General features: G+C 42.4%; 1 protein-coding gene across 2 annotated transcripts in view; it reads left to right on the plus strand.

The window, feature by feature from the left end:
• The window catches only part of LIMK1 (LIM domain kinase 1), a 68,529-nt gene that overhangs the window by 40,571 nt on the left and 14,822 nt on the right, over window positions 1-13,136 (plus strand). For both annotated transcript variants that reach the window (XM_069946286.1, XM_069946287.1), the window contains 5 exons: window positions 5,723-5,861; window positions 6,561-6,670; window positions 7,068-7,238; window positions 10,652-10,757; window positions 10,842-10,966. In XM_069946286.1, the coding sequence (XP_069802387.1) occupies window positions 5,723-5,861; window positions 6,561-6,670; window positions 7,068-7,238; window positions 10,652-10,757; window positions 10,842-10,966 (651 nt within the window). The remainder of the gene's footprint in view (window positions 1-5,722; window positions 5,862-6,560; window positions 6,671-7,067; window positions 7,239-10,651; window positions 10,758-10,841; window positions 10,967-13,136) is intronic.

Below are 13,136 nucleotides of genomic sequence, written 5' to 3' on the forward strand. Positions count from 1 at the left end.
TGGTTGTGCCAGGTATTGCAGCTCAGGTCAATTCACAAGAATGGGGTTAAACTGCAATACCACTTACAGTTTATGAGTGGTGCTGTTTTTTGTTGTTGTTGTTGTTGTTGGGGGGGGGTTATTCTTCTAATTCTCAGATAATCCCTTTAAAGTCTGTTACTTCCATTGTGGCTCACAGAGGGGGTTCTGAGACGGGGTATATGTATGGCATATGGACGGGAGTTCTCTTTATAACACAACCCCAGCAATGTTGCACTAAGTTATAAAATTAAAAATGTCCATTTTAACTAAAGCTATTAAGCACCGTTACTCAACCATGATGACAGCTGCCGAATGGTGGAACAAAGAGGTGCTGACAGGACGGCTTGTGAGTGGGATTAGGAGTTATGTGTGAAATATTTCTCACTGCAGAAGTGCGCAGCTCGCCGACTCAATATGGCTGTAAATATATCCCTAGAATGTTACTATTTTAAGGTTGCATTTTCACGCCTGTAAGTATAATCTCCATGTAATTACTGCACTTGTTGCAGAGATGCAGCGCCTAAGGGGTTAAGAGAAGCTTCCACTTTGCCTCGTTGGGTTCTCATTGGTTGTTCTTCTCCGGGGAGGATTCAAATGGAGCAATGGGGTTTCCTTCCTCATTAATAATCAGAATCTGCAGAAAGATGATGTCATCTTTTCATCTAGTGGAGGCTCAAGGGGCATGGCAGATGCTCTTATTTACTTTCTATACAACAAAAACACACAAGCCACTTCCGCTATATGTGACGTATCACTTCTCCTACATGGGGATGGGTTATTTCCCCATACGCTTTCTGCCAGATGAGGTTAACTCTATATAGTGTTCGAATAATATCATTATTTATAGTACTCTTATATTTATACGTATGTGTTATAATAGGTTATGGTCATGTGCCCAACAGTCGCTGTAAACAAAATTGCAAGAATTACAATACAATACATATTTCTACATTACACAGATACGCCTTCATATACTTGACACAGCACTAAAATAATGTCTATTATCTGTCCGTACAGACGTGCGCTGTCACATCCCTCTGTTACTTAGTGCTTCCCTTCTAGATGTAATTACTGTATCTGCACACACTGTGGTTAGGATGCAGCCCACATACACAGCAGTGCTGCAGGCTGCCGTAATGCAGTTTCCCACGGTTGATTATGGTTGGCCAACACAGTCGCTCTGCAAGGACCATGACAATAGAATGACAGCGTTATCTCTTAAAGGCACAGAGAATGTCAGAGCTAGTGAACCAAGCATTTCCTTGTTGTAAGCGTGGTGTGGTGACGCTGACAGATACATTGCATGAACCATTTACTGTACTTACACACTTTGTATATATTATACTGTGTGCAATGGTTTTATACAGAAATTAGAATTATGTTTTCCAAATAAAATTATTTTGTATTTTTTCAGACTTTATTCCCTGTTGAATGTGTACTTTGAGCTGTCCCATATCTATTCATCTGTATTTGAAAAGCTGGAGACAAAGAAATATCCGTAGTACTGCTTCAATAGTGATTGTCACCCAGCTTTCCCAGGCTCCTGAATGGCAATAATGCTTTCTCACTTTCATACTGCAGCATACACATAGGGGATGTGTCTATCACGATTCTAGAAAATCACGTCTGTGCTGAAATGATAGCATATAGGCTGCTAACAGGGGCGTGGCTAATGTCTCCTGGGCCCTGGTGCAAGAAGTCAACTTGGGGCCCCCCTTCCTCGACCAAGCGATGCTATTGCTGTGTTTATATATATTTACCAAGACTGATATTACCAATAATACCAGTACATAGGAAGGAAATATTATCACCATACATAATACCGCCATACTGTTACAGACCAAATCCAGTATATTAACACCACAGCTGCTACTGAATAACCCACTGTACGCAGATCACTATCAACTTATCCAGTCATATAGAGGTGGACGCAGCTCTACACAGGTTCATATACACCATATACATTATAGCGCAGTTATATTTAGTGACTCACAGGGGATGTCTTCTCTAATCAGAGTTATTTCCTTTTCATCTTCTTCTCCATCTGCCCTGGGCCGTTATGAGAACTTCTCCGAGCCACTAATCCACAGAATCTGCCAGACAGACATATTAGACTCCTCACTCTGTCACCATCCTCATCTCTCTACACACTGCACTGTGTATTCCCCCTTATAGAAGCCCCCTGTGTATTCCCCATTATAGAAGCCCCCTGTGTATTCCCCCTTATAGAAGCCCCCTGTGTATTCCCCTTTATAGAAGCCCCCTGTGTATTCCCCCTTATAGAAGCCCCCTGTGTATTCCCCTTTATAGAAGCCCCCTGTGTATTCCCCCTTATAGAAGCCCCCTGTGGAGTCTCGCCTCATAGAAGCCCCCTGTGTATTCCCCATTATAGAAGCCCCCTGTGTATTCCCCCTTATAGAAGCCCCCTGTGTATTCCCCTTTATAGAAGCCCCCTGTGTATTCCCCCTTATAGAAGCCCCCTGTGTATTCCCCTTTATAGAAGCCCCCTGTGTATTCCCCCTTATAGAAGCCCCCTGTGGAGTCTCGCCTCATAGAAGCCCCCTGTGTATTCCCCATTATAGAAGCCCCCTGTGTATTCCCCCTTATAGAAGCCCCCTGTGTATTCCCCTTTATAGAAGCCCCCTGTGTATTCCCCCTTATAGAAGCCCCCTGTGGAGTCTCCCCTCATAGAAGCCCCCTGTGGAGTCTCCCCTCATAGAAGCCCCCTGTGGAGTCTCCCCTCATAGAAGCCCCCTGTTTATTCCCCCTTATAGAAGCCCCCTGTGTATTCCCCCTTATAGAAGCCCCCTGTGGAGTCTTCCCTCATAGAAGCCCCCTGTGTATTCCCCCTTATAGAAGCCCCCTGTGTATTCCCCCTTATAGAAGCCCCTTGTGTATTCCCCCTTATAGAAGCCACCTGTGGAGTCTCCCCTCATAGATGCCCCCAGTGCAAAGCAGATTAGAAAAAAAAAAAAACTACTCACCTAACAACACGCTCCCCCTTCGGCTGACTTCTCCTCTTCTTCCCCGGCTGGTGAGCGGCTCTCTGGGGGTGTCCCCGGGATTCCCGGGCAGTGCAAACACCAGGGAGCTCTGTGTGCGTTGGGGCTAGTACTTCCGACACAGGCAGCGTCTCCTGACTCGGAAGTGCTCCCGCCCCCCGACACACAGAGAGCTCCCTGGTATGTGCACTGCCCGGGAATCCCTGGGACACCCCCAGGGAGCCGCTCACCAGTTGGGGGCAGTCGGAAACTGCATCTTGTGATCGCAAGCAAAACACTGCTTGCGGTCACAAGATTGGGTGATATGACGGGACGGGGGGCGGTGGCGTAGCCAGGAGGGGCCCCGCGGGGGGATGGGCCCCTAGCAGCGGCCGCTGCGACCTCGGTAGCTACACCACTGGCTGCTAACATGGTGTATACTGTCATTTCAACAACACTGATTTTCACCTCATTTTTCTATGAAAGTAATTAGTTAAAGCGAATATACCATCAGGTACATCACTTTAAGATTTTAACATCAATAGACTGGCGCCAGCATGGGGATGCCAGTGCCACATTCTATTCCTGGGCACCGGCCTGTAGCACTGGAGGTGGGCCCTCAGCCCCCAGTGTGATGGAGGTGGGCCCTCAGCCCCCAGTGTGATGGAGGTGGGCCCGCAGCCCCCAGTGTGATGGAGGTGGGCCCGCAGCCCCCAGTCTGATGGAGGTGGGCCCGCAGCCCCCAGTCTGATGGAGGTGGGCCCGCAGCCCCCAGTCTGATGGAGGTGGGCCCGCAGCCCCCACTGTGACGTTCTGCCCTCCCCTCTGTGACGCAGCTTTAATTCTAATGGAGCCATGTCACAGAGGGGAGGGTTTTTTGTCACCCTGGGGGGCGGACAGGCCTTCCTTCAGTGCTTCAAGCCAGGCAGGTGCCCGGGAATAGGACAGCGGGACCGCTAGCGTGGCGATGGGTACAATCTATTGATGTACAAATCTTAAACTGATGTACCTCCTGGCACATATGCTTTAAGAATATAATTTAATAGGTAAGACAGAAGAGACTGGAAGCATGTATATACATTAAAGCATGTATATACATTTTATATATATATTCTGTATTGAGGCAATGAACCAGTCACATCATGTTCAGAGTTACTGGTTCTGTAATCTTTACCTTGCGGTAAATTGATCTCCTTTCCTTTGAGTAACAGTAGAGTGAAAGGATATCCTGCTGCTTCCATTCATGAGACACCTGGGCTCTTGTATCCATCACTCTGTATTAAGCCTTTAAGTGGCCCTCGAGGGCTAGAACTTATTATTATAATGGGATAATCCAAACCAGTCCTGGGCTTTCTGTTTACTTACTATAGGACTATTTTTAGTAGCAGAGCTCAGGTTTTCATTTCAGCAGAGTTGAGTTTGTCATTTGGATGACATGTTGCGACATTTTAATAATATGTGTTGTTTTCCATAGGGATTAAAGCAGGCCATACACATTATATTAAAATCAGCTGAATTGGCCAGCTAATGTGTATTAGCTCCTGACTCTCCAAAAGGAGAGAATGGTTGGGAATGTTGTATTTTATTTTGCTCTCTACTTGCTTTCTCCTCTCTCCTTGTACAGAATATGTGAAGGTTCAGCTGTGTTGAGTGTGCATGTGTATGGGAAAAAGGAGAGGGGGGACTATTACCATTTTCAAGAAAGTGACCTTGCTAGGCCACAAACTGTACCAATAAAATATGTCTGCTTGGAAATTGAAAATTGATTATAATGGGAGAATTTCAATTATTTGATTTGATTTGAAGCTATATGTTGTGACTAGAGATGAGCGAACCAGATTCGGTTTCGAGTCCATCCGAACCCAAACGTTCGGCATTTGATTAGCGGTGGCTTCTGAACTTGGATAAAGCTCTAAGGTTGTCTGGAAAACATGGATACAGCCAATGACTATATCCAGGTTTTCCCCATAGTCTTAGGGCTTTATCCAACTTCAGCCACCGCTAATCAATGCCGAACGATCGGGTTCGAATGGACTCGAACTCGAAACCGGTTCGCTCATCTCTAGTTGTATTATAATCCATAAATGCGTAAAATAAAAAATGGCCACATGAAACATACCAGTTCTGCTGTGTAAGAAGAAGGACATGTGTAACCTGTAAATTTGGGATGCTCATTTTTACTAAACACTTTAATCAGTCAGACATATGCAATGTAAAAATGTATCATTTTAGTTACTCCGACTGTGATGTTAATTATTTTACCATCTGCCCTACAAGGCACTGCCAGCATTGCCCTTTGTGACAATTTAATATATTTGGCGCCATCTAGTGTGCAAATGTTATAATTTCAGTTGTCTACATTAGGTTATAGGCACAGGGAGCATGTTGAATGCTAAAACTGTGCAAGATTTGTCAGATCTCCTAACAAAAGAGAATAGTTATGGGGTGAATTTTCTCATAATTCTCCATTGTGATGTTGCCAGGAGGAAAACTAGAGGAATTCGGAAGAGATCTTAGTGGTCTTAATTATGCAGATTTTTTATTTAATAGAAAATACAAGTACTTAATAAAACATACATATATGCTCTTTAATGACATAGCACTGATTTAGATTCTATTGGCTTTAATATTCTAATTTGTGAAATATTCCCAACTTCATAGTATGATCTGATTCAATGGTTTCTTGTTCTGAACATTATTTATTTGATTTTTTTTTTCAGGTGCAGTGACTGTGGTGTGTCCTTATCCCACCGATACTACGAAAAAGACGGGAGACTGTTCTGTAAAAAGCACTACTGGGCACGCTTTGGCGGGATGTGCCAAGGCTGCTCTGAGCATATTACCAAAGGATTAGTGATGGTAAGAAAGAACACTATGTGAGGTCACTTGTCTAACAATGGAAGAATTATAGAGTTTTATTCTTTATCATTGGTCTTTTATATTAAAGTGTTGCTGTCATTTCAAACAACTTTGGAGAAATCAGTAGTACAAATATAAGAAGGCTGTAAAATATTTTATAAAGCAAAAGAGCTTCCTTCTGTACTAACAAGGCTTTTTCCCTCCCTCCACCCCTCCTCCCTCCTCTTATCTGATCAATACTAAGTGAAACTTAGGTTTGCACTGCCCATTATAGTCTATGGAGGGGGGAGGGGCTGACAGGGATGAGTGAGCATTAAAAGCTGAGAAACTGCCTGTGCTATGTGCAGACTTTCTGACCAGAGAAAACGCTGGATTTATGTGTTACACTACTACATGCAGGTCTGGAAACTTCTACAGGTTTGCTACAGTGATGTAAGATTGCAGGGTTTTTAGTTCATATGTAGTGTCTAGAAGCCAGAAAAGAGTATAGGGAAAGCGGACACAGAGATGCAGGAGGGAAACAAAGGGTATAATGGCCTATACTAGTGATAGAATGGACAGATATAGATCTGCTCCTCGTATACATACACAGGACAGTGCATCCTGATAAGTCCCCTGAAATGACAGTTACACTTTAAATATTAATGCAGATCTTTGTTGGTTTCTGTCTTTGTGACACAGATGTTTTTGCTTTGATAGGTAGCAGGGGAGCACAAGTATCACCCTGAATGCTTTGTGTGCTCTCGCTGTTCCTCTTTTATTGGTGATGGAGAGACATATGCATTGGTGGAGCGCTCCAAGTTATACTGGTAAGATACAGATCCCCACCCATGAAACTGGACTCCTTCATTTTCCACAAAATATGAAAAGCTTTATTCGTCAGTGAAATTGCTAAAAATAAGGATTTCAGCTCATCCCAGGTCCTCATGGCAAATGGAGATGATAGTGTGCAGGGTAAGGTACATTTGGCAGTAGGGAAAGTATCATCTCCTAGTGCAGTACTCACCCTCCTACTGCACATCATTCTCATCACAGGCATCTCATACAGTGAGAGGTAATGCTAAACAGAGATAACACAGGATATACTATTTACAATAGGTGATGGAAACAGCTCCTCCCCCTCCCCCCATAGTGACTTTTTTACAAATTACAGAACATACTGACAACATTCTCCCAGACATCTAATAGAATTTTTCTTCTTGACAGTGGACCCTGCTACTACCAGATCACCCTGACCCCAGTGATTGACTCCCCAGTTTCCCGATCTCCTCACACCGTGACCCTGGTGTCTCTCCCTGCATCAGATGGCAGACGTGGCCTGTCTGTTTCCATCACTCCATCATGTGCTGAGCACTCTCATACCGTGCGAGTCCGTGAGTGAGTATGCGATCAGTGAGAATTGTCATGTTCTTATTCTGTGTACAACATAAAAATTGTGTTTGAAGTGTTTGAGTTTACTGATCAGCAGCGGTCTGGATGCCAGCACTCACAGAACACAGCAGATTTGCAGGGGTTTGCTACAGTCTGCCTGACTTCTCACTTCTTACAGCACATTTGTGTATATATATATATATATATATATATATATATATATATCTACTGAATGATGGTAGACAACAGTTTTCAGTACTGTAAAGCAACATTATTCAAATGTTAACCTGTGAAACATACTGTACATCAGCAGGACACTATTTTGCAATTCACTTGCTCCATAGAAGCCTATAGAATCATTATGTCACATTCTATATGTGCATACCTTTTTACTCATATACAGTTTTGTACCCATATTTGCTATCAGGTCCTACTAAAGTTTGAGAAGGTCATTGAGCAAAGAAAGTAGCTGGACCATTTAATAGTTAGTGTCATTTCAACAAATTTGGCATAAATCAAGTGATTTTTAGAAACTTTGAAACATATCTTATTAGAAAAAAATGCTTCTTAAATACTTCTCCCACAACCTGCACTAAACTGCCATTCTCTCTGAATATCTGCTCCGTTCTGTCCTGTGTTTACAAGACAAAACTTGCAGCTCACTCTGAGATAATACAAGTCTATGGAGAGGCCTGCTGACAGTTTGCGGTGGCTACTTACCTCCTCTTACTAGTGCCAGTATTTAGACATTTGTAAGTCCTGCTGTTTTTGTGATATTCATTGTTATAAAAAAATATGCATATTAACTTGTTAGGAGCACTGGGGGCATTCCTCGCTCCGGGGGGGGAGCAACATTCGTCTCGCCCGCTGGCTCAGATGCCTACACCTGTTCACACATATTCCAGCCTGCTGCTTATGCATATACATAAGAAGGCGTGACCATCTGAGCTGGTGGCCAGGCCAGTCGGTGCTCTGGGGGGGGGGCTAAGTATTGCCCCAATGCACCGAACAAGTTAATTTGCATATAAGATTGAATATCAGAAAAAAATGGTAGAACTTACAAGCGTCAGCAGACCGGCATCGGTAAGAGGAGGTAAGTGGCCTTCAGGAACTATCAGCAGGTTCTTATAGAAAAACGTGCTGATCGTTTTCCTTTAAAAGACTGCTTCAATTTAAACACGCATATAACACTCCTATACCAGACGCATTCACCAAAGACTGTAATCAGTAAATAACCCAGCTATAAACTACCCCCAAATAATGCCATATATTTCATAATACTGCAAGCATAGTCCAGACAATAGTGTTGTTTCGGGCTTGTATGCCAAGCATTAGAAACCTTCTGGTTGAGACCCCCAGGTATTTGCCCCATTTGGCCTTCTGATCCGGCTCCTATTACTTTGTGTGAAAGGGTTATTTATGCTATCCATGTTATGGCGTTGTATAGCCCCGTATAGGGAGCAACAAGGTTTTGGTTTACACATCTTTGTCTGTTGTTGGGTAGTTTAGGTAGTTATAAAGATTTGGAATGACTGGGAAAGAGTCATAGCATAAAAATCCATATAAAGTTTGCAAACTGCATAACTATAAATTCATAAGTTAAGGTCATATATAAATTCAGACTGTTCGAAAAACAAGAAATGCTTCTAATTTTGCCAGCTGTTTCCATAGAAACCTTCCTTTTGTTGCTTGCTCGCTCGGAGACTAGGTCAGTCTGACCCAGTCTGGTGGCAGGGGACTTTTTTTCCCCTAAACAATAATTTAACAGACACAGTTCCAGAAATGACGTAACTATAAGGTGTGGGTAGGCAATCTGATGTCTAGTTTTCTTCTACATTTTTTATGTAACAATGTTACAGCATTGAATCTGCCCAACCCTGGTAATATTACATATGCTGGGATTTAGCTTAGGGCTACCTGGTCATGTAATCAGGAACTGCTTTGCTGCACTGCCTAGTCACATGACTTGGCCTCCCTTTCAAGTGAGGGAGGTCACGTTGCGACCCGCGAGTGGTTGTGACCTTGCATTCACTTGTGGGTCCCAATGCAAACTCAGTCACCTAAATGAGAGGCCAAGGCAGATGACTAGGCAGTGCAACAGCCCAAGCCTAAAGGAGATGTCCAGTTTAGTCCTTCTCTTTATCTTCATATTTGGTGACAAATTTATCAGAATGTCACACATGGGTTGTTAAATTTCTTGATAATTTTGCAGCCAAAAAATAGATTTGTGTGGCTAGGTATAGGTTACCCCCTTCCTGGAGTTTCATTGTTTTTAAAAGTTGCAAATAAAAAATCGGGGTCAACAGGTGCCCCACACAAACCACACACACACTCAAAACGACAAATAAAAAAGAAAGGTGCAACAGCTTGATAAGACTCAGCGATTCCCGATCACACAACCTGGAACCCCCATCTCACAATGTGTGGTCATGTGAACCCTCTACTCAGCCAGCCGCAACCCTCTACTATACAGTCAGCTGCAACTGCACAGTCACAAAAAATCCACACTGGATGGTTGCGGCAGCTTATCAGTCACAATGCCACCCCATTCACTTGTATGTTTCCCCAGCATAATTTTGGTCTTTGACTTTGTCAGTATGTCAATATAGTTTGCAGCGTATTTACAAAAAATTGCCTAAAAATGTGGAATAGATTTTCTAGTTTAATAACTATATTTTTACACCACCCCAGCAGTGGAGTAAAGTTGCTTAAAAACACTGCACATCATTACTATTACACATCCATCTACACCATGCAGACCATGCCTGCTATAACAGACAAAATGAAAAAGGGATTAAAAAACATAGTGCATGACTTTCCTAACTGTGAAAAAAAGATTAAAAAAAGGTCCAAAATACACTGAAAACTGGTAAAACCGCACTGATAAATTCTAGAAATGAGTAGAACTTGTGTATGCGACTATTACACCTAAAGCAGACAGCTTTGTCACCCTTTCCATAAATGTAATGGAGGGTCGAGAGCGAGGGGCAGGGTTATAGTCAATGACTGATGCGTCTCATGAGGCGGGTGAGCTAAATAATGAAATATTTTGGTCAAGTTCAGCAACGAGAAGGATTATAACATATTCCTTTTTTCCAGGTCATTAAATTGTTTGTTAAAAGGACTTTGCTTTGACAATATTTTGGATCTATCCATTTGTGAGAAAAGAATCTTGTTTTAATTACATAACAAATATAAACCACATGTCGGCATCTGTTACTGACATGGTTTATGTTACACTATTGGGGGAATTGGCGCTGGATGTTAGAGCTATTTTGCATGTTATCTGCACAATGTGAGTGCATAGATTTGCTTTAGTGTAAAACATATTTTTATGTTGCTTCATCACAGAACTATATCTTCAAAGGAGAAAATTAGAATAGTGTATATATGCCAACACTCTTTGCCATGTGTTTCAGATTGGATGCTGATTGCCTCAGCCCTGACATTCAAGGCTCCATTCACATTGGGGATCGAATACTGGAGATCAATGGCACCCCTATTCGCAGTGTTCCTCTTGATGAAGTGAGCCACTGTACTTGCCTTTAGTTCTATTTAGTTCTATTGTTTTATATTTGTAATAATAATATTTTTCTTTCTTTTCCCTAGATTGATATTTTAATACAAGAGACCAGCCGGCTCTTACAGCTAACCATTGAGCATGACCCACATGAAAATGCCATTTTGCCCACCCCCTGCACAGAGCCTGGGATCAGACGCCAGAGACCTGTTACGTACGTCATGTATAACTTCACCATTGATGTAACAATGTGTTCCACCTAATTGAAATATGTTCCATTACATCGTAGACAAACTTTTTGGGTTGGACAATATGTGCCAAGTATATGAAATACACGTAAGGTTTACAGTTTCATATCAAAGCACCAAAATAAAGTAAGCAAACCACTGTATAACAATTCCTCCTTCAGGTGCTAAAAAGGTTTTATTATGTGCAGTTGGTGATTCAAGACAAACATAACACATATACAAAATGTCCATTTCAGTTCTTCCCTGCCTCAACACTATTAAAGGACCCCCTGGTATGGGCGTCCCCACGCTACCATCTGCAGGGAGCTATCCCTAGTCTAGACAAGTAGTTTAGTAACAAATGAAAATACAGTATTGGTATATCCTGAGGAGTAATCTTTAATGGTGAGGTTCAGAGAGCAGTTCCATAGAAATACAGGTAAAATTATAGAATAGTCCCAGACTGGGAAGAGTTATAAAAAAAAAAAAAAATTGACATGTCACAGAGACATGCCAAAAGTTTTGATTGGTCTGGGTCTGCGTGTCTAGACCCATATTGATTGGGAAAATGAGCCAGGAAAAGACCCTGGTCCTCTCCCGAATCCATGTCATATCAAGAGTCTGGCTCATGGTGTAAGCCAATGAAGCCCAACTTTTTTTCTTTTTTTTTTCTCACACAGATGGGGAGCGGACACGCTGCAGCGTGGTCCTCTGCTCCTCCTAGTTCTCCTGATCGGTACGGGTCTGAACACTCGGACAGATCAAAACTTTTGGCATGTCTCTATGACATTTCAAACGTTTTTTTGTAACGACAGTGACACTTTAAGTTACTTTTGGTCTTTTACCTATTGGGTTAAAGAGCTGCTAAAGAGTTAAATGAATATGATTACTATATACATTAGGAGATTTCATGGTGCATAACTCAAGTAGACATCAAATACATGGTGGTTATACAGGCTTTGTTCCCACAACGTTTTATTCTGGCCTTCATTTTGGGGCCAAGATAGGGCCGCAATTTGCATAATATGTGTTTTGGCCCCAAAAAGGTGGCCACCCAAAAAGGCAGCTGTAAACTGGCCAAAAAGAGAAGTAGTGGGAATATAGCCTTATGAAGTAAATTCAATTTTAATTGGATTTGTTTGTTTTTATGTTCTTTGCTATATTGAAAATACACTCCTGAATTGTCATGTCACAGTATATACAATGTATCAGGATAAAAGTGTTTCATGCCTATTACAAAGAATGAGAGTGAACTGTTAAAATCCACAGGTGTGCATCATATGTTGGAATACTTTTTTGAAGGTTTCTACATATGTACTGGTGATTGAGCCTTGGAATGGAACCTAGAATACTTTTACTAAACTCTCGGGCTTTAATGTGTTAAATACATTTTAAATTGTGTTATAGTCAGAAAATTCCTCTCCAGCCATGTTAGTTTCCTTCTACTTCACAGTGATGGATGAGATAGCTCTTATAGCTTGCCATAGCAAATACTCAAATATAAACCTGACAGTCTTTTGGACAAGGTTGCGTCCGTCTTTCTCTGAGCACTTCTTAATGGGGTGCAGGGACAATTAAAAGCATTAGGCTAACAAAAAAATTACAATAATATAGTATAGCTGGATGTCATAGGTATTAAAGAGGGTTTAAACCAAATACAAGGCTGTCCTTTAAAGTGTCACTCTCGTTTACATTTTTTGCAGAAATCAATAGTACAGGCGATTTTAAGAAACTTTGTAATTGGGATTATTACCCGAAAAATGCATTTTTATCATTAAAAAGCAGTTAGAAGTAGGGATGGTCCGAATCTGCCGAGGTTCGGGTTCGTATGAACCCGAACGCTCGGCATCAGACTCCCGCTGTCTGCCCGCTCCGTGCAGCGGATGGATACAGCGGGAGGACCGCCTGGAAAACTGGGATACAGCCTATGGCTATGGGCTGTATCCACCCTCTCCACGGAGCGGGCAGACAGCGGGAATCATTACCGAAGGTTCGGGTTCGTACGAACTCGGTTCGGACCATCCCTAGTTAGAAGCTATCCCCCTTGTCTTTATGGTTCTCTTATGGAGAGGGGAGGGGTGGAGGGAGATGAGCCACCAAACCAGGACAACAAAGAGTTAATTTACAGCTACATCACCGGGCTATCTCCTCTGAAGT

The sequence above is a fragment of the Dendropsophus ebraccatus genome, chromosome 11 (genome assembly GCF_027789765.1).
Source record: "Dendropsophus ebraccatus isolate aDenEbr1 chromosome 11, aDenEbr1.pat, whole genome shotgun sequence".
NCBI lineage: Eukaryota > Metazoa > Chordata > Amphibia > Anura > Hylidae > Dendropsophus > Dendropsophus ebraccatus.